Consider the following 26,809-nt stretch of genomic DNA (forward strand, 5'->3'; position numbering starts at 1 on the left):
TTCTTCTACAACATGGCTTTTATACCAGCATAGTATTCTATTGCATGGGAAATGATAATTCTTTATCAAATCCAATTTTTTTTTAAATCATAAACTAGAGGCCCAGTGCATGGAATTCATGCATGGGTAGGGCCCCTTGGCTTGGCTGGAGATCAGGGCTGATCAGTGTCCTTCCTTCTGGTTGCTTTTGGGGCCTTCCTTCATTCCTCACCACCCCCTGGTGGTCAGCACACGTCATAGTGAGCAATTGAACTCCGGGTCGAACTCCCGAGGGGACACTTTGCATATATATATATATATATATATATATATATTATTTTACTGGGCCTATCCATGTCCATTATATAAAATACACATAGCTATTAATAATTAACCAAATAATGATTGAACTCTGATAAGGGAGATGTTTGATTAAAAGGAGATAAAGAATGAAATTAAATGAGTTTATACAATCATGTATTGCATATTTAACATTTTCACATAGAAAAATTACTCTTGAATCTTGAAGTGTGACTAAGAAATAAGATACTAAGACTTGACAGGAAAACAATACCTTGATAAAGTGACTAATACTTTTTGAGAGTATGAAATGAGTAGGTAATAAAGACTTAAATCATTTAACAATAGAGCAAACAAAAGGCTTAGCATTTATTTTCTGTAACATTTACCTATATCAGTGAGTTACTAAAAAAAAATATGGGAAGAATTTTTGCTAACTTCAGAAAAGCTTGAATACAGTGCATTGTAGATAAATCACATAAATGCTGAATACACTGGTATATGATCATTGGTCAATTTCAATCTTGACTTGTGTCATATGCAAAATTCTATATGGCTTCTAAAATACCTTCAAATAACTTTTTTGAATGAATATCAATAAATAAAAAGGAAAGACACAGACAAAACAACAAAAGCAGATCTACTCTGATAAATAAGATCTTACATGTACTCACAAAAGTCATCCTAATAAACTATTCCATTTTCCCCTCTTAACAGTAGTAACACATAAATCCTTAATGCGTGCAGTGCTCCTTATGAGCTTTCATCATTCCTCCTGAAATCAATTCACTTGAGGATATTGGGTTTTTGACAAGTTATCTCCAAAGGTGTCTTTATTGATGCTTTAATGCATTTGGCTATCACACACACAATATATCTAGCCAAGGATGAGCTGATTATTTTTAAATAAGATATTGGCAGCATAGACCCTTCTGTGCATTTTTGGTAAAAATCTACCTGTGACTCGCTAAGCTGGCTTTACACGAGAATTAAAGCCATTGATGGTTTTGGAGCCTGCCATCTCCTCCCTGGAGTGTGAGAAGCCTCTCTCCCCTTTGGGAGAGCTGGTAGCGAAATAGTTGACTAGGGGGGAAATCCTCATAAAGCAGACAAAACATTCTAAAGAAATGAGTTCTTTTTGTTGCTCAGTGGCAAGACTAATGCATGAGAGAGACTTCCGTTTGCAGGGACTGCTTGCTTGATGCAGATACTGAATCTTTGGTGACCATACCTGGGCCCTGCAGCAAGCAGCATCTCACGGTGCCAGCCAAGTCCCAAGCCCCCTTTCCAGGAGATGTCAAACATAAGCCAAGATTCAACGCATCCACTTTCAAATTATACTAGAGGCCCAGGGCATGAAATTCATGCGTGGGTTGGGTTCCTAGGCCTGGCCAGTGATCCTTCTGGCCAACAACCGGGGCCTTCCTTCATTTCATGTCTCTCCCTGGTGGTTAATGCATGTCATAGCAAGCAATTGGACTACCAGTCTCCTGGTTGAACTGCCAAGGGGACACTTTGCATATTAGCCATATATATCTTACAACATGCTCCTGTTTTGTAGTCAAGCCTAAATCTATTGTATGTAAACTTCTGTAACCTGTCTTCTTTTGGTTTATGATAATGTAGACCCTTACTGATTGCTCTCCATTCCCATCCTCAGCTCTTAATTATAAAGAAGTTTCCTGCATCTAATCTGTATCTGTCCAGATGGACTTTCCCAGGCCTCATAGATAAAGGTGGGCTTGGACCTCAGTGCTCCCCAGGACCCTCATGCACATCACTGGAGTACCACTTTGAACTTAGTCCACCTCTGAGAGACACAGCCATTTCCTTGTAAGGGCAGTTACTCTTCAATCTGACTCATTGATTAAGATGTAAGCCACACCTTGATTCTCCCTCCCTCCCCGGCATCTAAACTTCTCTTGAGAAAAGATTTACTGCCTTAAAAAGGAATCTACAGAGGCAAGTGAGTCTTATTTTTAAATACTGTTTACATGATAGATATGTTAATGTATATGTATGAACATCTAGTGGGGTCAGTACCCAGGGATTCAAGCATTATAAGGTGATCAGATTAGATGTCTTTTAAGATATGTTTCAAATCCACACAGTTCATGGTTTTCTATTATAGATAGTATACTCTCCACTCTTTCCCTTACCCCTAAAATCCTTAGAGATTAAGATAATATCATTTAAAAATATGAATAAAGTTAGTTTATGTTGCTGTATGGTATCTTGTTATTTTAATTATTAATGAGATTTGCATTAAAATAAGACCATTGAGCATCCCTGTATCTATGGATGCTTTATACATTTTTAAGGCAGTTTATTCCAGTTGAATAAAAGGGGAAGCAGAGGACTTTGTGTGTTTTTTCTCCTATTTCTCTGCCCTTTTGCTCTTTCAACATTTCTGCCCAAAGTGAAGAATGACAAGATAAAGGGGTCACATTTGAAGATGAAGATGGCTAAAGGAGGGGAGGACGGTCATGGCTTAAAGCAATGGGAATGGACTGTCCTTTGTAGCTTGAGTGTTTAAGTGAGGCCCCCCTGTCCCTCCCTAAATCCTTACCTGGTTAGACCAGGGTGTGAGCAGGCCAGGTCTCTGCTCCTCCATTGGTTGTGAGGAGGTGCCTGTGCTTTTAAACAAAGCGGAGGAGGGCCCCCGGTCCTGTGGAGACTACAGTGTTATCCTAACTCTGCTCCTGAGCCACTCAGACTTAGGGTAGGCTGCCTGTGCAGCTGCAAGAGATGTGCCTATAGCACAGAATAAACTTGACATTAAAGGCTAGAAAAACAAGGGGTGAGGGGAAGAGAGTTACACTTTAGTTTTTTATCACCATTTTTAATATGTCCTGAGGATTCACCCTGCATAGGAATCATGTGAATAAGGCATTACTTTAACTCATTTCCCTACAAATAAAAACACTGAAGAGGTGAAATGCCTCTATTTTCTCAAACTCCCTTTCTGACAGGTGACTTATACGACATGTCTCTGCCAGTTTCCCATTGGTACGTGATCAGGACTTTTTTCCTCCCTCGAGGAAGGACAAATATAACTTTGAGGAACATGTCTTTAAATAGGCTTTGAAAGGGGGTGGGCAGGAAAGGAATTAGGATAAAGCAGAGTTGTTCTTACCCGTGCCAAAAATAGAGGTTGGGCAGATTTGGTTTCTGTAGGTACATGCAGAGGAACGAACGCCAGCCACTCACCCTCCTTCACCGCAGTGTGATCTCCGTGCTGACTGGGGGCATGCCAGCCCACTCCCCACACCCCCAACACAACTGAGCATCAGCAGGTCTGTGTCTCTCTGAGTCAAGAGCATTGGTTTCTTTTGGTACTGTTTGCACGTAAAACAAACAAAAAAAATTGTTAGCAAGGACATAACAGAAAAACTAATTAATAATGCATGCAGTCCCAGGGGAAAGTTGCAATAACCCCTTTAAGAGCCCAATTTACTGTTGGAGGTATCTGTTTTGGGGAGAGCTGGGAATTTTTTCATCTCTAACTTGTAATAATTGTTAAGAACGATGAAGGGTCTGAGATTTAACACTATCTCCAAACTGACAAGTTAGTTACAGTTTCATAGATTTTGGCAGGAGGCACGAAAGTCCCACATCAGAGGCAAAGGACAGGGTATTCCTCCCAGCAGTGGCAGTAGCCAGTGTTACCACTTGTCCTAGTTCCCCGAGCCCCGTTCCCAGAGTGACAGGAAGGGGTCGATGGCACCTGCACGTGCTGCGGGTGCATCACAAGAGAGGAACCCTGAGCTTAGGCAATGACTCTCTTATAGTGACCCAGGGGAAGCAGTCCCTTCATGATACTAGACAGTGCACTAACCTGCTCTTGGCTCCTGAGAGAGATACTCTCTGCCTTCCAAGGCTGTTTGGGTCTTGAAAAGATACACCAGGACAAAGGCAGGCACTGTCTCCCCTTGCAAGATATACAGAACACGAGGCGCTCCTGGAGAATTGCCTTCCAATAGTAATACACTTCTGTCCCTATTTTCTCAAGGTCAAAGCCGTACAGAAAGCTGCTAGCTCTGCCCATTGGCCCACGTTTGGCTCTCCTCACTCTGGCAGCCCTTCCTGACAACGCCATGGGCAGAGGTGGAGGGGGGGAGGCTGAGAGGCAAGCATAAATGCTTTGGAACTGCAGCTTCACTGGCTGGGAGGATGAGAGGAACCCCGTAGGAAAGTTACCTCAACACTGGCTTGCTCCTTGGTAGCTCACCTGACCCAGGGCCCCCAAAGCGTCTTCCTCTTGCTTCATTTTAACACACAGCTGACAATTCCACTAAATGGATGTTCGTTGCAGCTTTTTAAAAATGTAAATCTCTTGAAGCACTAAGGACTCTTAGGTATTCATACACATGAAATTCGTGTAAGACATGTACCATTTAACAGCTGCGGTGGCAGCCCTGAGGGAACAGCAGTTCTGACTGGCAGGGGAGATGGAGATTGTGAAACCTGGAGCACTTTGGGACATGACAGGACAGAGAAATAACATTGTGGCAGAATTAAAACAATATGAAGTCCCGAGTCCCTAGGTGTCAGGGAAGTTGGGCACCCTACCATGGGAAAAGGTGTGCGAGAAAGAATGGGAAGGCACCGCCCCCCCAAATCCCACTGTCTTCAGATTTAATTTGGAGTTGGCACAGTGTCCAAAGCAGAAGAACATTCCCTTCCTCCTTCTCCTCAACCCCGGGGGCCTCATTCCGTAAATATTTATTGAGTATCTGCTGTCCTGACTGCTGTCTTACTAGTGACACCTCCTTTGTTTCCAGTTTTATGACTCCACGGGTGTGACGAGGTCGGATGAAATGCCATCCCTGCCTCAATAGACCTTGAAGTCCAGTGGGCAAGGCAGACCAGTGAGCCCACGCTTGTACAGTTTAGTAAACACTACTAGAGGGGCATCTGAGTTAGGCAGGCAGGGCCTTATTTGAGGCCCCTGACTTCAGATCTGTGTTGTTAGTTCTACAGTTCACAACAGTGATCTGCTGAAGGAGGTGCTAATTCTTACATACATGGCAGCCCCCTTATCCATGGGGGATATGCTCCAAGCATTGAATGGATGCTTGAGATCACCGAGAGGACTTCTACGTGGTATGGTTTTTCCTATTGTACACACCTATGATAAGGTTAGTGCATAAATTAGGCACAGTGGAAGATTAACAATAACTAGTGATAAAGTGGGGCAATTCTAACAATATACTGTAACAAAACATGTGAATGTTCTCTCTCCCCCTCTCTCAGAATATCTTCGTGTACTGCACACACCTTGCCCCTAAAGCAAGCACTGTGCACCTTCTCTGTGACACCGGAGCCGCAGCACAGCTCTGGCGCTTTGGGTCATTAGGAAGTGAAACAAGGGTGACTGGAACACAAGCACGGCGATGCCTCCCTGCTGAGTGGCCCCGGGGCAGGGTCTGCAGGTGGACACCTGGACCAAGGATGATCCCGTCCAGGTGACACAGAGCAGGACTCGTGAGATTTCATCACTCCCCTCAGCAGGGTGCCCAGTTGAAAACTGGCCCAGAGCATATGTTCTCAGATGCCACCCCACACTGTCACTGTGGGAGCCATTAGGAAATGTAAGCATCACTGACAACTTTTCCCCCCTCTAATACAATAAATGTGGAGTCCCAAACTTCTAACTCAGAAAGCAATTTTCAAAGTACTTGTTTTAGGTTAGAAAGCTTGCTCTGTACAAGGATTACAAGCGTTAGTGATGCTGTTTATAGGACACTGTAAACTGTGTGAGAGGCACTGGACTGAATTACTCCATATACTATATAGTAAGTAGAGGGATCCTCTGTTTTCAGGTTTAATTGTTCTGATATGCAGCATTTCCCATCTTACTAGTTTATGTTGCTAAGAACATTAATTACTTAAGTTTACCTTAAAAAGCAAAGAATCAAGATGATAAGAAGACAGCCCTGGCCCATGTGGGTCAGTAGTTAGAGCATCAGCCCAAGGACTGAAGGGTTGTGGGTTCAATTCTGATCAAGGCCACCTACCTCAGTTGCAGGCTCGATCCCTGCCCCACTCTTCCCTCCCTCCCTTCCTTTGAAAAGCATTGGGAAAAATCTCCTCAGTGAGGATTAACAACAACAACAACAAAGCAGAGACTCAAGAGGATAAAAAGACAAGCCACAGACTAGGAGAAAATCCTCCTATAATAAAAGGCAATATGCAAATTGACCAAGTGGTGGAATGACTGGTTGCTATGATGTGCACTGACCACCAGGGGGCAGCCACTCAATGCAGGAGCTGCCCCTTGGTGGTCAGTGCGCTCCCACAGGAGGAGCCCCACTCAGCCAGAAGTCAGCTCACCGTTGGTGAGCACAGCGGTGGTGGCAGGAGCCTCTCTCGCCTCCACAGCAGCACTAAGCATGTCCCACTGCTGGTGTAGGCCTGAGAGAGAGAGAGAGAGAGAGAGAGAGAGAGAGAGAGAGAGAGAGAGAGAGAGAGAGAGAGAGAAAGTGCTGTTATTCAAAGTATTCAAAGCACTCTTAAAACTCCGTTAATAAACAATCAACCACATTGGGTCCCGGGTTCAATTCCGATCAAGAGCACATATCTTGTTTGTAGCTCCTCCCTGGCCCGGGCCCTGGTCGGGACTCGTGCAGGAGGCAACCAATTGATGTATTTCTTTCACATCAATGTACCTGTCTTTCCTTCTCTCTTCCACTTTCTCTAAAAAAATTAAGTAAATCAATTCAGCGCTATGGGCTGAACTGTGCCACCCACCCCGCTTACAAACTCTTGTGTTGAAGTCCTAACCCCCAGATCCTCAGAATGTGATTATATTTGGAAATGGGGCCTTGGAAAGGGTAAGTTAAAAATAAGGTCATGTTGTGGGACCTAACCCCATAAGAAAATAAGATGGGGACACAGACACAGAGGGAAGGCCAAGCAAGGGACAGGGAGTAGCCATCTACGAGTGAAGCAGAGAGGCCTCGGAAGAAACCAACCCTACTACCATTTGGATCCAGGACTCCCAGCCTCCGGAATTGTTAGAAAATAATTGTCATTTAAGCCAGCCAGCCTGTGATGCTTGTTATGACAGCCCCAGTAACTGGTCCAGCGTGCAGGGAGAGACCCTGTGGCTGTAGGCTTCCTTGCAGAGCAGCTTGTCAACTTATTAACATAGAACCTGTAGCCTCCCCGAATCCACTCAGCAGACATGTACTGAGCGTGTACTAAGAGTGGGCTGCACATTACATTATCAGATGCTGAGCTAATGTCAAAGGCAAGAAAATGAGCCCCCAACCAGCTGGAAGGAAATAAGGTCCCGAACCATCCTCATGGAGGTCACAGCCTGAAGAGGAGCCAGACACATAGGGTCATTTCAATACCATGTGGCCAGTCAATACAGTGAGGACCAGGGGCCACGTGAACTCCACTGACACATCGAGGGGTGTCAGCTGAGAGCACGTGGCACCTGGGTCTTTAGGGAAAGTAGAACTGTGCAGGTGGAGGCCGGAAGAGAAAGTAACATGAATGCCACAGACGAAGGCAGGGGCGTGGGGAAGCGTCCAGAAGGCCAGGCAACGAGTGAAAGGCTCAGAGACCAAAGTTAGGATGTGGAATTTGGGAGGATGGGAGAGGAGATGGAGAATGAGGTCAGACCAGGAGTGCTGGGAGGCCAAATATGGATGTCAACCTGAGCTGTTTCCAGAGGAAAGTCAGGATCAGATGAGCTGGAGTGTGGCCTGGGAGCAGTGAGGAGAATGGAGAGCACAGAGAGGCGGGTTGGGGGCGATGGGAGCCAGAACTGAGCACAGACTTGCTTTAGAGATATTAGGATACGGGTGAGGGGGGTGCCCCTGGGGAAAAATGCTTCCTCTGTAAGGTACCAGATGTATTGTTTTCTTCTCTATCAGGTGGGTAAATTACATTGCTTCCTTAAGCACACAGACTCATTAGCATCTGAATAAAACACAGAATGTTCCAGTTACTTTAAAGGAATTAAGTTTTGTTTAAATTTGGAAGAACTGCTCTTCAAAGAAATACGGTAAAATTGGCCACAATAAAAAATGAGTATCTTTTTATTTCATCACAGCACGTCTAGTATTTCTGTGAGTCTTCCAAGTTGGACTTGCTGGAGAGCTGCCTACTCGAGGCAATAGGAACTTTGCAAAACTGGGCCTAGTCTGAGTCTCCCCACCAGCTGCCTTGTTTGTTTCCTCAGTCTCTCTAGGCCTCTGTTTCCTTATTTCTAGAATGAGGATAAGTTCCTTGATCCTTAAGACTCTTTCGGACTAAAATGCCACGAGTCTTTTCTTCTAGAATAAATACTGTTCTTGTATTTTAAAATGCTTTGTTTTTTATTTTTTTGGTTTGGTTTTAAAAGGACTTCAAATTTTGCTGGAAAATCTTCATCGGAAAGTATAGATAATCCTGTCTCATGCCTCTGAGATTCATTTAAAAAACAAAACAAAAAACACCCACAACCCAAAGCATCGTGCGCATTGAAAACACATATCGCCACTCCCGGGTCCAGAGGCCCTCGGACATGTACTTGAACTCTGCGGGTTCCACTGAGTCTCAGAGTGAGGAGCAAGGAAAAGTGCGCTCCATAGTCGATGGGTGAACAGGCTGCAGGACAGTGAGCCGCTCGCCAGCCGGTTTCTCTCCTTCCCAGGAAACTGCAGGGGAGGGTGTGGAGCCTCTGGAAGGGGTGGCAGGGGAGGGCGTTTCTCTGACCTCCTGCCTCCCACCTGCTGGCCCGGCTCCTCTCCAGCGCCCAGTCGGAGGAGTCGGTCCCCCGCCCCCTCCAGCGAGCGATGCTGTCGGAGCCGGCGCGGGCCGCGGAGCAGGCAGTCCCGGCGCCCAGCTCGGCCCCGGGCTGAGTCCTCGCAGCCGCCGCCGCCGAAACTGCAGCCGCGGCGGGTGGATGGTGGGCGGCGGCCTGGACTCCAGTCTCCGGCCGCCGGGCGCGGGGCCGCGCCGCGGTCTCCTCTTCGCTCCGCGTCCGGGGCTGCGCGGGGCGCGGGAGGCGGGCGGGGGGCGCGGCGGGGAGACGGCGCGGCGAAGGCGGAGGCCGGCGGCTGGCGTCCCCCCGCTCGGACCGCGGCCGACGCGATGTCCACCAAGGTCAAGAAGTGCAAGGAGCAGGCGAGGGTGACCTTCCCTGCGCCCGAGGAGGAGGAGGAGGAGGAGGAGGAGGAGGAGGAGGAGGAGGAGGAGGAGGAGGACGTGAGCGCCGAGCCGCAGCGCCGCCGGCGCGGCTGGAGGGGCGTCAACGGGGGGCTGGAGCTGCGCTCCGCGACCTCGTCGCCGGAACCGCACGGCCGCCGCCCGCCGCCCTGGTCTCCGGAGCCCGATCTGTAAGTACCGGCCGCAGCGGCCCGGAGGGAGGCGCCCGCGCCATCCCGCGACGTGCCCGGGACCTCAGGCCCGCCGGCACGGGGCCCGCTCCCTGGGGGACTTCCGGGCGCGGACGGCACGGGGGCCCTATCCCGGCCGCAGCGCGCGGACCTGCCCCGGAGCCGGCCCCGCGGACGCCGCGCGGTTCTCAGCCGAGGCCGCTCCCTCTCCGCACCGAGCGCCGGGCGCCGGGGGCCCCTGAGGGGGGGCGGGGGTGGTGGTGGTGCCAGGTGCGCTCTGACCAGGGCGCGCCTCCGGCTCGTCCCTCGTCCCGGCGTGAGCCACGGGGATCGCGGGTCCCCTCGGAGGCTCGGCCGTCGTCGGGGCGAAGGGAGGGGACCGTGTGCGATGGAGATGGTGGACGGTGTGCCCGGCCCGGGTTTCTCGACGGCCCGCTCCCAGGGAGCCTGCAGCCTGAGCGCAGCGGCCCCGGAGGGCGGCGGGAGGCTGGGCTGCCCCGGGCGGCCGGGGTCCGCAGCGGCGCCTCCCCAAGGAGGCGGAGGGCAGCGCTCAGGGTCCGGAGAGCAACTTCGCTTCATGCCCGGGTCTACGAGGCGCAGAGAGTGAGGGAGAGCGCGACTCCTTTTACAGGGCGCGGGCTCCCAGGTCTGCTGTCACGTACCCTGGGCGTGTCGCGGGGTTTACTGTCTTTTTAAGGAAGAACCTCAGATCTAGGTGGGAAGCGAGGGTCCGAGGGCCCCGGCCCGAGGAGGTGGTTCTGCAGCGCCTCCTGCTGCCGAGGGCGACCGGCTGCCCGGCCTCGGCCCGGGGGCCACCAGGACCTACCAGCCATCCTAGAAATGGACATCAGAGCTGGCAGCAGGTGCCAGGGAAGGCTGCTGCTTTAAATGAGCGCCTGTTTCCGATGTGTTCAGTTGTTGCTGAAGATGGGCCTGCAGTGGACGCGGGCGGCCCAGGAAGTGGAGGGAAGTCCAGGGATCCGTTGCAATTCAAGCAGCGCCAGCTCCCCTCCCTGCCTCCCTGTGGTTTTAGACATTTTTCCTTTTGTCCATTTGGGTTTTAGAACCCTGCTCAATTTCTTGATTCTTTAAAACTAAATTGGACACCTATTAGAGCACTCTTAGCAGAGAAAGTGGGGCGGAACAGCTTCTCGCTCTGCCTTTCCAAGTTGGGGGTCGATAACCCAAGCATCAGGCAAGCGCCGCTGCAGACTGACTGTCGAACTGCTAATGGAACATTTTCTATCTGCGGGGCGTTTAGTACACAACTCAACAAGCAATGTTGTGCTGTGCTTATTCCTAAAGCGGGTGGGAAGACGGGGTCATTTTAAGGAGATAGACATTAAGAAACATTTGTTCTGGAGGCAGGGCAGCCAGCTCTCCGTGTTTATTTGAGGCCTGTGACTGTGTAACGTCAGAGCGGACGTTGATATCTCCAGCAGAGATTAGCTCTTTATTCTAACTGAGTAGAACATGCCCAGTTTCAGAGCTCAGGGAACAAACAAGTCCTAGGATGGAATCGGAGCAGGATGGCCCCAGGACACCCTCCGGAGGCAGAATAGAAGGGCTGCTGAGGGTGGAACCACTTCCACCAAGAAGACTCCTCGGGGCAGTCCTGGGGTTCATTTCGCTGTCCATGCCCCAGGAGGCTGTTTGGAATTAAAAAAATAATAATAATAAATAAATAAATAAATATATATATATATATATATATATATATATATATATATATATAAATATATATATTTAATTAATTTCAGAGAGGAAGGGAGAGGGAGAGAGAGACAGAAACATCAATGATGAGAGAGAATCATTGACCGACTGCCCCTGCATGACCCCCACTGGGGATGGAGCCCACGACCCAGGCATGGGCCCTGACCGGGAATTGAACTCCTACCTCCTAGTTCATAGGTCGATGCTCAACCACTGAGCCATGCCGGCTGGGCTGTTTGGGAATTTTAAACACACTTATTTAGCAGGTAGAATGACATCTGTTATATCACTAACAAGACTTTAAAAAAAAAAAAAACTTTGATAGAATTCTTGCTTCAACCAGCGATTCAAATGGAAACTTCCTTTATCTTAATTATTTGCCAACCTAGGGCCAAGTAATATATCATTGGCAAGATGACCTCATTTGGTTGTAATATAGCTGATAAACTCCAAAAAGGCATTTGAAGGCATCCTCATGAATTTCAATTCAAAGTTATTTTTTAAGCATTTTTATGTGCAAAGTGCAAGCTAAGAACAGCAAGCCACAAAGATGACTGTGACAACTTGTGTGCAGTCAAGAAAGAAATTTAAAGTCTCATGAGGGAGAGGTAGAAATAAAGCTGATCATAAGCAATGATGCTATAAGTTAGAGTAGAATAAGGAACATAAACACACAACATGAATAAGGATAGAGCTATGTAGGGTCAAGTGCAAAGGAGAGATGGACAACTTAAGGTTGTGGAGAAATTGAGGAAACCTTTGTGGGCCTTAGAAGATTGCCTGGCAGTGTTGTCCAGTGGTTGAGCCTCACACATAAACCAGGAAGTCACGATGAGATTCCTGGTCAGGCACATGCCCCAGTTTCAGCTGGATTCCTAGTACAGAGTGTGCAGGAGGCAGCCAATCAATGATTCTCTCTCACCATTGATGTTTACATTCCTCTCTCCCTGTCCTTTCCTCTCTCTGAAATCAATAAAAACGTATTTTAGAAAAAGATGCATAGGCTATGAGGCAGAGACAGAATGGATAATTACTTCAAGCCTTCTCTCTTCCCCAAATGCCAGGCATGTCTAGGGAATTTATTAGAGTTTGGTTGGAACATAGATATGTGTAGGAAAACTGTGAGATGTAGCTGGATGTGCTGGTTTGGGACATTAATGTGGAGGATCCGAATGCCAGAAACAAGCAATAGGAAGTTATTGATTGTTTCAAAGCAGCAGCAATTTGATCAAAGCCACTCTGAGAGCAGGATGGATTGAAGCAGCAATTGGCAGACTGAATAAATAAATTAGGGGTATTGTGGCTATCCAGGCTGAGTTTAGGGGCTGTAACTGTGTGGTGCTGATGGGATGGAAAGAAGAGAGATGAGGAGGGAGAATACAGGTAGAATCTTTGGGAATTTGCAGCTAACTGCTTTCTCCATGGTTTATAGAAAAGCTGGGTGGGAGAGGACTTGGTGATTTAAACCTAGATAACTAAGAGATTAGTAATGTTGTTGGAAAGAAAAGAACAAAGAGGCAAACAGAAAGATGGAAATGCAAGTTTAAAGCTCAGAGAATCTGAGAGTCTACTTAGTATCTGAATGGAATGGTTACAGAGTATGTGGTGTCACCGAAGAAGAAATGTGATGGAAAAACAAAGGGAGTCTAGGCTCTCTTATCTCAGGGAAAATATTTTATGAGAGGAAAGAGAGAGTAAGAGAGAGAGAGAGAGAGAGAGAGAGAGAGAGAGAGAGAGAGAGAGAGAGAGAGAGAACGATGAAGGGGTTGGTGGTACCAAGGCCAGGCTGCCTAGAGAGAGAAGAGTTTCAAGAAAAGGGAAGAATTGACCCACAATTGTCAAATACTCAATAAACCAAGAGGGGAACTTAGGAGTCTGCTCTGGAAGGAGGATCGGTCTGTGGTGGCACAGGGGCACAGACCCTAGGTCTCTGCAGTGCTGTGTTCACGGAGAAAGACATCTAGTAGAGAGAATTCCATTTAATTTTTCTTTGGAGGAAGTACTTTCCTAATAAAAGCAGTAATTTGTGTTTATATAATGCTTCAGGCTGTCATTTATTCTCACTAACTTGAGCACACCTCTTTAAAGCAGGTTTTATCATCTGGAAAGGAGAACATTTGTACACAGAGAATAAAGCCATGTTCTAAGGGTCACTAGGCAGATGAGCAGCTTCTGCATTAAATACAGCCGTCAAGCTGGCCGTGGGAGCTCTGCACTTGCCTCTCCTATAGCTTTGCTTCCTTTGACCAACATCTCCTCACAGTTCCTACACTTGAGCCACTGATCTGCTCTCTGTCCCCGAGTACCTGATGCTTTCAGAGTCCACACGTGAGTGAGATCACACAGTTTTCCTCCCGTGTGTCTGGCCTATCGATATAACCATGACACTGTTGTTCAATGCTGAGTCAGCTGGCCTAGTAAGATTGCATTTCTTTTTTAATTACTTGTTTTTCTTGGAGTAAATATTGGTCTCATATGTTCTTGCTTCCTTAGCTACATCTTCTGCAGCCTCTGTATGTTTTCTGGATACATCCTTTCTGAAACCCTCTGACTTCCTATGAATGTTGTTTTCAATTATTCTTTTTCTTCAGGAAGCTTTTAGGGAAAATAAAAAGAATTGTTTCTTCATTAGTGCTATTCTGAAATTTCAGGATGATATGCCTCAGTGTCAGCCTTTGTTCTTTTTTTAATTTTTTTTTATTGTTGACCCTGTTACAGATGTCCCCCACTTAATCCCCCTCCCCGTTAACCCCCCTCCACCCAGCCCCTGCCACTCCCGCCCAGGCCTCACCTCACTATTGTTGTGTCCATGTTCTTTAGCTGATCTCTTCCAGTCCTCCCTATTTGCCTTCCCTCTAAAATGGTTCCATATATTCATGCCTCTAGTCCTATTTTGTTCATCAATTTTTTTGTTCATTAGATTCTACATATAAATGAGATGGGTCTTTTTTCATTACGTGAGCTGGACACTTGATGAACCTTTTCCGTCAATCCGTCAACTCCTCTCCTTTCTGTCCTCCTCTGAAGATCATGCTCTATAGTCTGGGAAGTTTTCATTTATTATTTCTGTTATTATTTCCTACCCACTATGTTCAGTCTATCTTTCTAGAATTCCTATTATTTGGATGTTGGATCTCCTGGACTGATCTCTCCTCATGTTTTCCAACGCTTCTCTTTTCTGTTCTTCTTCCTCAAATGTCCCCTTCAGAGACAAAGAAACACTGAACAGGCTTTCTAACCTCAGAGAGAAGGCAGGGGAGGGGCGAAGGTAAGAGATCAACCAAAGGACTTGTATGCATGCATATTAGCATAACCAGTGAACATGGACACGGGCATGGGGCCTTGTCCTGGGGTGTGGGAGTGGTGCGGGGGTCAATCAGGGGGGAAAGGAGACATATGTAATACTTTAAACAATGAAGAAAGAGGGGGGAGTATTCCCTTGACTCTATCATCCAATTCTCTCATGAATTTTTTTTCCTGTTTTAACTATTACATTTTTTTTTTTTTAATCTCTAAGAGCTCTTTCTGATTTTATGGGTATTCCTTCTTGTAGCATTTTGTCTTATTTCAGAAATGTAGTATTTAAAAAAAAAATAAACCTGCTTCTGTTACTCTGGAACTGGGTAGGGATCCCCTATTGAGGGTCTTGTCCTTCCCTGGGCCTGGTAACCCCACATCTAGAGCATCTCTGTTCCTATTTCTCCAGGTATTTTATATCCCATTTCCTAAAAGGGTAAGAGTTTTCACTTAGGCATTGTGGGCTGAAGATCTGGGGCAGGGGTCCTCAAACTTTTTAAAGTGGGGGCCAGATCACGGTCCCTCAGAGAGCTGGAGGGCCGGACTATATGAACTACTAATTCCTACTGTAACACCTCGGCTGCGCTCACTGCCCAAAAAACCTGGCGGGCCGGATCAGATTCCTCTGCGGGCCGCATGTGGCCCGCGGGCCGTAGTTTGAAGACGCCTGATTCTGGGGGAAGGGTTTCTACGTACTCCTTATGCATGTTTTCAGCCAATTCACCCATATTTGGCTCCTACCTCATCTCTACTTTCTGGAATTTCTCTGGCCTTCAATTTCTTGGCCTTTTCTGGTACTGAGCAGGTGGATCAGCTTCTTACTACTGGCACCGTGGTTGGACCGTCCTCCTTTCTGCTAAGTCATCACCAATCTGTCAACTCCTCTCCTTTGTCCTCATCTATTATGGGCAGGTCCCTTTGGCTTCAGAAAGATGAAATCTATGTTACTTTTCTTTGTTTTCCTTGTTGTTTAGGGGGTAGGTTTGGAGAGGAAATTGGGCAGAAAAGGCCTTTATTCCATCGTCTTGAAACCAGACACCCTATGATTGGGTTTTAGGCATTCACGTAAGCCCTAATGAAGAGAGTATGATTAACTGAATCAAGATCAAAGAAGAAAGAATATTCTGAAACATGAGTGATCTTATTAGGCAAATGGAGAAGATAGTAACCTGTACAGTGTAATGGGAGGGCCATCTGAAATCCTCCATGTAAAGCCATCAAATCCCACACTCAGAGACTACCCCTCAGGAGCATGCTCAAGTGACAGTGAAGGGCCCTTGAGCAGTCTCCTTCTCAATGTGCCCTCAGCACCACTGGCAGGGGACCAGAGTAGGAGCCTGGGCAGGGTGGACACAGGAATCTGACCCGGGTTGAAGGTCTGGAGTTGTGAACTGAGGGGTGGCTAGCTTCACACTTGTGCATAAGGGCCTCAGCAGTGGCTTTATGACAATAATTAGGATTTCGTAACATTTTGTCTTTAATTCAACATCTAGGTCAGGGATATCTACACTAATAAACATGCAAATCACATCACTCTGCTATGCCCAACAGCCAATCAGAGTGAATATGCAAATTGAACCAAAAACATGGCAGCAGCCCCGCCCTACAGCCATTCCCAGCCTGTGGGAGTCAGAGAAGTCATGGAGACCAAGAAGCCACCTGCCCCGTGGTCCCAGGCCACAGCCAGCTGGAGAAGCTGCCCACCCCATGTCCTGGGGGAGACAAGAAACCGGGTGCCAGTGCCTGAGGCTGGCTGCAGCCCAAAAGATGAAGAAGCCACCTGCCCTGTGATCCCAGGCCGCAGCCAGCCAGAAAAGTTGCCCCCACTGCGTCCGAGGGAAGATGGAGAAGCTGTCCGCCTGCGGTCGGGTGCCAGCACCTACAGCTGGCTACAGCTGGTGGACGAAGAAGCCAGCCACCCCAAGCACAAGCTCCTGTGGCTGTGGCCTGGGAGATGGAGAAGCTGCCCACCCTGTGGTCCCAGGCACCAGCACTTGTGGTTGCAGCACAGGTGAAGCCACCTGCCTACCATCCCCTGAGGCTGCAGCTGGCCTGGGCAGCTATGGCTGACCAGAGGAAGGAAAGCCCAGATCCCAGGTGCCTGTGGTTGGCTGGAGGAGGGAATCCTGGGTCCTGGGTACAGGGCCGAGGCAGAGGTGGTTAGGGGCAATCAAGCAGGCAGGGGAGCGGTTAGGAGCCAGCAGTTCTGGATTGTAAGAGGAATGTCCAACTGCTGGTTATCCCTTGAGGGGTCCCAGATTGGAGAGGGTGCAGGCCAGGCTGAGGGACACCCTACCCCCTTCTATCCCCCACCCCACCCCCGTGCACGAATTTCATGCATTGGGCCTCTAGTTTGTCTATAATTATCTAGTTCAAAAAATTTTTCTTTTTCCTTTGCACTATTCAAATAATAGGTGATGATATGGATTTGGCTTTATCTCTTTTTAAACAAAGAGACTTCATTGTCCATAAGTGTGAGACCTGTTAAGGAGAGAGCATGACAGTGGAAGATTCTCCTGCATTTCTAAATACATTTTGTCAAGTTGGACTGATGTGTCTGGACTCTGTTGAAAAGTAGATCTCAGGGTGATGAAACATGAGCAAGCATCTTCAAACTTCAGACTTTTGACATTGGATATGGATGATAATGATTAAAAACCAGATCCCTTAGCTTCTAATAACATTAGCAGTATACGTATATCCTATGTAATAAAGAGCTAATATGCAAATGGTCATCACTCCCTTGTACCCTTGAGGGGTGGGGAACCTGAGGCCACGCCCCCTGCCCCAGAGCCATGGCAGGGGTTGGGGGGACCTGAAGTCATGACCCCTGCCCAGTGGGGTTGATGGGGGACCTGAGGCCCCACCACTCTCTCTGCAGGCCAGTCAGGTCTGGGTCTCCCGGGATTTTGAGGCTTGCACTGGTGGGCAGGGACTTGACTCTGGGTTCCACAGCGAACCCCAGACTCTGAAAGGAGGAAGATTTTCATACACATTTTACTAATTTTCTTTCATCTCTTACACTCTATTATAAAGGGCAAATAGCAGTAGTAAAATATTTCTTCTAATTAATTCCCTTTTAATATGCACAAATATCATGCACAGGGCCACTAGTATATATACTGAGTTGCCAGATTATTATGATCTTTGAAAGCATAATAATCTGGCCACTCAGGGTGTGTGTTGTTGTTGTGGTGTGTGTGTGTGTGTGTGTGTGTGTGTGTGTATTAGAGGCTTGGTGCATGAATTCATGCATGAGTGGGGTCTGCCAGCCTGACCAGGGACATGGGCAGTTGGCCAGCCTGCCTGCTGGTCAAACTCCTGGTTGAGGGGACAATTTGCATATTAACCTTTTATTATATAGGATATACACTGAGTAGCCAGATTATTATGAGTTCAGAGATCATATTAATCTGGCCATTCAATGTATATATATTTGATGATGACTAATATATATTTAAATAGCCAAATATGAGCTTCTCATGGATAAGAAGTTTTTTTATTTTTTGAGGTCATGTGCCTCAGTTCTTGTCAATTATAGACTGAACTATTTGACTTCTAATTCTATTGTCACTAATTCTCTTGAAATAACAAAAATTAAATTTAGGAAGTAATGTGAAAATTAGTTTATTTTTTAAAGTAAATTTAAAGGTAATAATTATTAGATCTTATTAATTCTGAGATTGATCCTCCATTTGCCCCCAAATTATTCTGGCTAAACATAACTTTAGGAAAGATCAAAATCAAGAGATTCAGAATCCATCTGTTACTTTTTGTGGCATAACTAAGAATTAAAGGAAATTGAGCCAAAACCGGTTTGGCTCAGCTGTAGAGCGTCGGTCTGCGGACTGAAAGGTCCCAGGTTCAATTTCGGTCAAGGGCATGTACATTGGTTGCGGGCACATCCCCGGTAGGGGGTGTGCAAGAGGCAGCTGGTCGATGTTTCTCTCTCATCGACATTTCTATCTCTCTATCTCTCTCCCTTCCTCTCTGTAAAAACTCAATAAAATATATTTTAAAAAAGAGAATTAAATGGAATTGAGCTGAAATCTGCTTTGAAAGGAGAATGTCTGTTCACATTACTTTTTTTAAAAAATATATATATATTTTATTGATTTTGTACAGAGAGGAAGGGAGAGAGATAGTTAGAAACATCGATGAGAGAGAGTCATCGATCAGTTGCCTCTTGCACACCCTCTAATGAGGATATGCCCGCAACCAAGGTACATGCCCTTGACCGGAATCGAACCCGGGTCCCTTCAGTCCCCAAGCCGATGCTCTATCCATTGAGCTAAACCAGTTTCGGCCACATTACTTTTTTAAAAACATATTTTAATTGCTTTCAGAGAAGAAGGAAGAGGGAGAGAGAGATAGAAATATCCATGATGAGAGAGAATCATGGATCAGCTGCCTCCTGCAAGTCTTCCACTGGGGATCGAACCTACAACCTGGGCATGTGCCATTGACTGGAATCGAACGTGGGACCCTTCATTTCGCAGGCTGACGCTCTATCCACTGAGCCAAACCATCTAGGGCTGTTTAAGTTACTTTAATTTATGATTATTAATTTATATTCAAGTACATGTGACATTCTTTTTTAATAGAAGAATTGCTCCAATTCCCCTCCATCACCATTTTCACACATAATCATATGTGACCAAGGGTGTTCTTTGATCTGGACAGGAAAATCGCCTGTTCCTGGACCTCCCGTCTCCAGGTTAAGTACACATGCCTGTGTGCAACCATCCATCCACTCAGATCTTCACCGCCATGTCCTAAAAGCCAGACCCTGGGAGCTGGAGAGAGCCAGTCCCTACCTTCCAGGGCACTGATGGATTGTTGAGGACATGGGCAGGAGAGCAGCGATGTCAAGGTGCGCGATGGTGGGCTTGATGGAGCTACACCCCAAATGCCATTTCTGGAATCAGGAACATGAAGTTCTAGAAGGCATTTGTGTGACAACTTTCTTGGGCACTTACATTTAAGAAATATTATTTAGAAGTCCTGCTGGCAATGGCCAGGGCCCTCCCCGCTGCTCTTTCAGAGGGAGCACACTGTCATGTGGCTTGTGCTCTGCTTCCGCTGCTGAGGGCCTGGCACAGCTTTCCTGAGCAGGGGGACAGGAAGGTGGGATTTGCAGGTGTCTCCTAAGTGTGCTAACTGATGCGTTGGAGTCCTGAATGTTCCACATGTCAGCAGAACCGCTCGGGAATTTATGGCTGCGGAGCCGGGGTCTTCTAGACCTGGAAGTTCTGGAATCTCTGCCTTGAGGTTTTTGTCTGATGAGAGTCTTTAGGAAGGAAGGCTGTGCTTTCCTGTTTAACAGAAGTGTGGTACCTGTAGGTTTGGTGGCTCCTGTGACAGCCTCACTTACCACTTGCTCATGCTGCCAGGACGCAGGCTCAGGGTCAGAGCTGTGGGCCATGGCACTGCCAAAGGCCCTTATCTTGTACCCCAGACAGTAGCACTGAGGGGGAACCTTCCTGCATCCTTGCACATCGCATATTTAGGGGCTCCTGAGCATCAGCTGGCTCCCACCCCACAAACACGAATATAGACAGACAGTCTACACCTGTGTTTTGATGACACTATTGAGGCCCCTGGTCTTTTTCTTCCTTTTCTTCTTCCATGGGTCAGGGGCGCCATGTAGATGGCAGATGTCCTGAGAGATGCCACATTGACTGGCAGGTGCCTGCTTGCCAGGGGACAGTGGAGTCTGTTATTTTTGACTTTTCCTCTCTGCCTTCCCTGCCCTTTGTCAGCACCTGCCATGCACGGTCATCACCGCTTCCCTGTCACTGTCCCTGCACCATGCCAGCATGTGGCTGCTCTCACACTGTCCCCTCTTCTGTGCTTTTCTCACCACTTCTCTTCTGCTCTCCTTGCCCTTCACAGGAAGACAGACCAAGTCCTGGCCCGTTGGCACGTTTACTTTCTCCAGCGTGTGAAGGGATTAGTCCTGACAATTTGGGTGTGATCCTCCTTGCTTTGGCTCATGTGGCTGTGTTATTAGTTGGCCAGCTTCCTTGCTGGTTCTCCGCCTCCTCAACAGGGGACAAGGTGACTTCTTTTGATAATGTCAATGGTTGCTGGGTGCGAAAGACCTTGTCATTCAATCCAGAGAGCCATTTCAGAAACTGCTCCTTGTAGAATCAAAACATTCCAACATATAGCTAAACATGTAGTAATGCTGTTATTTTGCATACTGTTACCACTTTTCTTACTCCCTAGAGACAGCGAGGTGGCGGTGAAGTAGAGAGCCTGTCACGGGTCCTCCGAGTCTCATCTCCTTCAGTGGTTAGCAAGCCATGGCTCATGGGCCACATATGGCTCTTTGGCCCCTTGAGTGTGGCTCTTCCACAAAATACCACGGCGTGGGCGAGTCTATTTTGAAGAAGTAGCGTTAGAAGAAGTTTAAGTTTAAAAAATTTGGCTTTCAATAGAAATTTCAATAGTTGTACTGTTGATATTTGGCTCTGTTGACTAATGAGTTTGCCGACCACTGTCCTAATTCTCTACCTTTCAGTGACCTTCCAGAAGGTCCTTCTAACCAGGGCTCTTCGTCCGGAGAGTTAGTGTCAGCGCACAGGAGTTTGAGCCTCTACTGCATGTAGTTGGCTCTGTTGCGATGACATAAGTCAATTGTGTTTTGTGTTTTGCTTGCTCAACAGACACTTATTCTGATTCAACAAGTGAGAGACAATTAATTAAGCAATTAAGCAATCAATAAATTAAACAATTAGGTTAACTAAGCAATTAGGCAGTTATGTGCGTGAACCAGGAGGGAAGGCTTGCCCTGCATTACCAAGGGACTTGCTCAGCCAGGAGAGTGTCTCCTGTGCCTTTAGCTTTATCTCTGCTTGCTGATTGATTCCTCACAAGAGGTCAGTGTCTCTTCATGGTCCAAGTATCCATCCTGGTTAGGACCCTCCGGAGAGATGCTCTGGGGCCGATTTCACTGATCTAAGTTTGATACTATGAAGTGCATTTTCTTTTCAAAGAAATTGTCTCTCACTTGGATAAAATTGCTCAGGCTTCTGGAAAGCTGCTCCTCCCTCTGCTGTCTCTGTAGCATCTGGCCATTGAGGAAAGGGCCACATGTGTCCCTGGGGGGAACAGAGTTGGTGTCCTCTGACTCTTCCTTGTCTATTTGGTGCTGCCTGTCAGCGGAAGTGCCTTGATCTTGGCTGACCTGCCTTTGTCAGGACCCAGCGGGGCTCCCTGGTGTCCGTGGTTTCCGCTCAGCTCCCAGGGGCTGCATGCAGAGCCCGCGCCTGCAGCAGATGTTCTGGGCCCAGCACACTGCACCCGGGGTCGTCCCTAGTCTTGGGGCAGGTTCCCCGGCTCTCACTCTCATTGCAGGCTCCACAGAATGGGGGAGCTGAGGGTGGCTTGAGAAGGCCTCACCATTCTGCTACTTGACCAGGCTGGGCTGGGCCAGATCTTCAAAAGACTAAGCAGAGTAAGAACCTCCTCGGTGGATCCTCAGCCTATTGGACCCACGTGGGGACATGTCCTTCCCTCTGCTCCATTTTCCTTCTCCTGGGCAGTGAGCACTGGGCCGTGCTGCCCATGTGGGCAAGCTTTCAGTGTGCGTGCGAGGGCGCTCTGGGGCCAGTTTCTTCAGCATTAATTAGAGCAAAAAGGAATGGAGCAAATCCTTCCTCAAAACCGTTCCCCTTCCCCCAAATTTTGCTCACAAACTCCCCTTTCTTGCAGGAAGCTGTAAAACTACCTTGAACGTTCCCTTTGCACTTGCCCTCTAAAATCTGTCTGCTCCACTGCTCCCCAAACATACCACCCACCCATCTCTATAGGTGACCCTCAGCTCAGGCATTTTACTGAGGGCTTCCTTAGGCACTCTCTTGTGAGCTCAGTGTTCTCATTTAGGAAACAGAGAAAATAATGCCTGCTTCTTAGCAATTCTTCTGAGAATTAAATATGATAGTGCGTGAAAACATATGTACACCCTGGCCCTCAGTAAAGGGCAGTTGGCTTCCTTCACGCCACCTCTGATGGAGAGTGGTTGTAAGGACCCAGCTTGGACCTGGAACAAGGATCCAGTCTAGACCTGTTGGTCGGGACCCACCTGCATCTGTGAAGGATCTGAGGAGGGTTCAGGTAGTGAGACCTGGAAGAAAAGCCCCAGATGACAAGCGTTCCCAAGGAGAAGCTTCAGAACGTAGTGACCGGCAGGACTGAAGCAGTGAGTTCCGGGGTACCGAACTTGCCAACCTAAGGAAGCAGCTGAGATGATGGCACTGGCTTAAGGGGGAGGGATGTTTCGGAGTGACCAAGGACAGAGAGTTGTCCATGTGAGACCTGAGGTCCAGTGAGAGGACAGGACCCAGGAAGAGATTTGGGAACTCAACTGGACAGGTACTTATAGTGTATGTGCTCCCTGTGGGGCACAGGCTAATACTATATAACGCATGACCTTGCCATTCAGGGGTGGCAGTGAGGAGTATTTATTTAACTACTAGAGGCCTGGTGCACAAAATTCGTGCATGGGGTTGGGGGAATGTCCCTCAGCCCAGCCTGCACCTTCTCCTATCTGGGACCCCTTGAGGGATGTCTGGTGGGATCAGGACTAAATAGGCAGTCAGACATCCCTCTCACAATCCAGGACGGCTGGCTCTGAACTGCTTGCCTGCCTGCCTTCCTGATTGCCCCTAACTGCTTCTGCCTGCCAGCCTGATCACCCCCTAACCACTCCCATGCCAGTCTGGTTGATGTCTAACTGCTCTCTTGCCAGCCTGTTTGTCCCCAACTTCCCGCCTCTGCCAGCCTGGTCATCTCTAACTGCCCTCCCCTGCAGGGTTGATCACCTCTAATTGCCCTCCCTTGCAGGCCTGGTCCCACTCAACTGCCCTCCCTCGCAGGTCTGGTGCCTCCCAACTGCCCTCTCCTGCTAGCCATCTTGTGTCTACATAGGGGCAGGATCTTTGACCACATGTGGGCAGCCATATTGTGTGTTGGAGTGATGGTCAATCTACATATTACTCTTTTATTAGATAGGATAGAGGCCTGGTGCATGGGTGAGGGCCAGCTGGTTTGCCCTGAAGGGTGTCCTGGATCAGGATGGGGGCTCCCGTGGGATATGGGGCGGCCTTAGCGAGGGACCTGTGGTGGTTTGCAGGCCAGCCACACACCCCTGGCAAATCAAGTGGAGGCCCTGGTATCTGGAATTTATTTACCTTCTACAATTTAAACTTTGTAGCCTGGAATGGAGCCAAGCCTTCTGCTCACTCTATGGCCAGCAGCCATTTCTGTTGGAATTTATGTATCTTCTATAATTGAAACTTTGTAGCCTGGAGTGGAGGCCTCAGGCAGCCAGGGTGTGTGGAAAGCTTTGAGTCTATTGCTAGGGGCAACCCTAGCTTTCCACTCTTTCCAGCTCTGTGGCTACCACCATTTCTGTTTGGATTTGTTTACCTTCTATAATTGAAACGTTGTAGCCTTAAGTGGAGGCTTAAGCCAGCAAGGGCCGGCAGAAAGCTTGGCTTCCTCCATTGCCTGGGAAACCCAAGCCTCCCTCCTGCTCTCTGTGGTTGTAGCCATCTTGGTTGAGTTTATTTGCCTACTTGTTCTGATTAGCTGGAGGGCGTGGCTGGTGGGCATGGCTTGTGAGTGTAGCAGAGTGATGGTTAATTTGCATATTATTCTTTTATTGGGTAGGATATTTTATTGATTTTTTTTTTTTTTACAAAGATATGAAGGGAGAGGGATAGAGAGCTAGAAACATCAATGAGAGAGAAATATTGATCAGCTGCCTCCTGCACACTTCCTACTGGGGATGTGCCCACAACCAAGGTACATGCCCTTGACTGGAATCGAACCTAGGACCTTCAGTCTGCAGGCCAACACTCTAGCCACTGAGCCAAACTGGTCAGGGCTGGAGGTATTTATTAATACTCTATTTTTTTAAAGGAGTTTTGATAACCATAAAATAGCTTTAAAACACACAGAATATAGGATCATTGATTTAAAAATCTAGGTGAGAAATCATTTCAGATGAGGGGAGAGACTGAAGTCTGGGATAGAAATGTGATGGTATTTGAGCATTTTTAGATCAAAACTAAGTTCCTGGACACTGTGGGCAAAAACCCCCCCATAGGCCAGGATTATATGGTCAATATTATTAGATTAAAGGAAGCAAACTCATCTAGAGGGGTCACTGATAAAGACATTTCTGCAGGCTTATTATTATTATGAATCAAGTCAGTCGCTTCTTGCTACACCATTCTAGGATGAAGTTAGAACTTGAACCCCATAAAAGGTACAATGAATACTACAATGGCCAGCCTCTTTAATCCTTTCAATGTCATATTGAAGAAGATCTTTTAAAAAATATCAGTCCTTGATAAAAAATAAGGGGTCACTGATGAAGGCATTTCTGCAGGCTTATTATTATGACTCAAGTCAGTCTCTTCCTAAAAATCAAATTTTAAATAGTCATAAAGCCTAGTGAACTGGAATGAACATAAGGCTGCTTGTCCCTCAGCTCAAATCTATTATATTTACATTTACATTTGGCAGGGACAGTGTGCCAAGTGGTTAAAGTCTTCACAGTCTGAGGTCATGGCACAGGGCAGCCCATTGTTTTTATAGGGAGAGTCTCCACATTGAGTGCAGATGCTCATGTAAGACAGATATTCCAGGAACCTACTCCTGAGAGATTCTGATTCATTTCATCTAGAACTGGGCCTAGAAATCTGCATTTTAACAGGCAGGTGGTCCTCAAGGCACACTTGCAGAGACACTGATAGAGGTCAGAGACGTTGCTAGCAAAGTTATAAGCACTGAGGAGTGTTGCTTATACTTTTGATTCTGAATATAGAGGAGAAAAGGGTTGCCTTTGGATTCACCAAAATATTTCTCAGGAAGAACCTTTTATCTGCTCCAGTGTTTGAACTATAATAGTACTAAGAACCCAAGGTTTGTTTCAGAAATCATGAAAAAGTTGGTGTTTTTTGTTTTTGTTTTTTTGTTTTTTTGCCTTAAGATGTACCATTAGTGTCTTCCTTAGCTTGGGCTGTTTAACAAGCACCAACATAGACCTGGTGGCTTAAACAACTGTGCATTTTCTCACAGGTTTGGAGCCTGAAGTCTGAGACCAGGTGCCGGCATGGTCAGGTTCTGTGAGCTCTCTTCCTGTTTGCAGGCTGCTGACTTCCCTCCACGTCCTCACATGGGGATTTGTAGGAGGGACACAATTCAGTCCATAGCAGTCCATGGTCCCAGCATCCATCTGAGCCAAAAAGGAGCCTGCATGTGGCTCTTGTCGAGTGTGTGACTTAGGTCAGTGTCCCTCCGGTGCTGTACCAGAAAGAAGGCCCCTGCAGGGATGAATGCATCCTCCCACTGGATGCAGAACTGATGTCTGGCAAAATAATGTTAGTGTTGGCATTATTGAAATTAAGTATTCTCTTCCATTCACCTTCTCCCCTTCCTTATTTCTCACTAGAGGCCTGGTGCGCGAATTCATGCATGGGTAGGGTCCCTCAGGATGGCCTGCGGGGATTGGGCCCCCACTCTTACCCTTGGCCTGGAGCCACTCGCTCACCTGCTCTACCATCCCACCTCAGTCCCACTCTCATTGGGGCTGCTGCTTGCTGCCAGCACTTGTCCCCGACACCCAACATATTTTGTGTCACCCCCTGGTGGTCAGCACATGTCAGCACAGTTCACAAGCAATTGAACTCCTGAACTCCCAGTTGAACTCCTGGTTGATTGACTGCCCAAGGGGACAATTTGCATATTAGGTTTTTATTATTTAGGATGCTAGAAGAGAGGCTTGCCTAGACCAGCTGAGATTGGCACCAGGTTTATGCATTGTGGATAAATCAAATGTGGCTTATGTTATTCTATCAGTCCATATTGGTGAAGCTTACTGTAAGGAAAGTTTTTTACGAAAGGCACTTTCTATGTGGCTTCACTATAAGTAGTATTAAGTTGGCTCTTTTAGTATGAAATTGCAGTATAATTCATTCTGATTGAGAAATCTCACTTCACACTTAACTCAGTGTTAGAATCATTTAAAGACAAAATCAAAATGACTCATAGGACTTGTGTTGTATAGTTACTAAAATCTCACATTTCAACTCAAATATACAGTATGAAGGTATAAGTTCCCAAAAATGAAGAAATACTAATAAAACATTTTAGATACTGAGATATACAAA

General features: G+C 47.2%; 1 protein-coding gene across 8 annotated transcripts in view; it reads left to right on the forward strand.

Moving 5' to 3' along the window:
- Window positions 1–8,634: 8,634 nt before the first annotated feature.
- Window positions 8,635–26,809, forward strand: part of TRPC3 (transient receptor potential cation channel subfamily C member 3) — a 73,121-nt gene continuing 54,946 nt past the window's right edge. For 6 of the 8 annotated variants that reach the window (XM_036450259.2, XM_036450262.2, XM_036450263.2 and 3 more), the window contains exon 1: window positions 8,635–9,614. In XM_036450259.2, the coding sequence (XP_036306152.1) occupies window positions 9,370–9,614 (245 nt within the window). In that variant the 5' untranslated portion in view covers window positions 8,635–9,369. The remainder of the gene's footprint in view (window positions 9,615–26,809) is intronic. The other 2 variants (XM_036450258.2, XM_036450260.2) reach the window with 1 other exon arrangement.

The sequence above is a fragment of the Pipistrellus kuhlii genome, unplaced genomic scaffold, assembly GCF_014108245.1.
Source record: "Pipistrellus kuhlii isolate mPipKuh1 unplaced genomic scaffold, mPipKuh1.p scaffold_m20_p_21, whole genome shotgun sequence".
In the NCBI taxonomy this organism is placed as follows: domain Eukaryota; kingdom Metazoa; phylum Chordata; class Mammalia; order Chiroptera; family Vespertilionidae; genus Pipistrellus; species Pipistrellus kuhlii.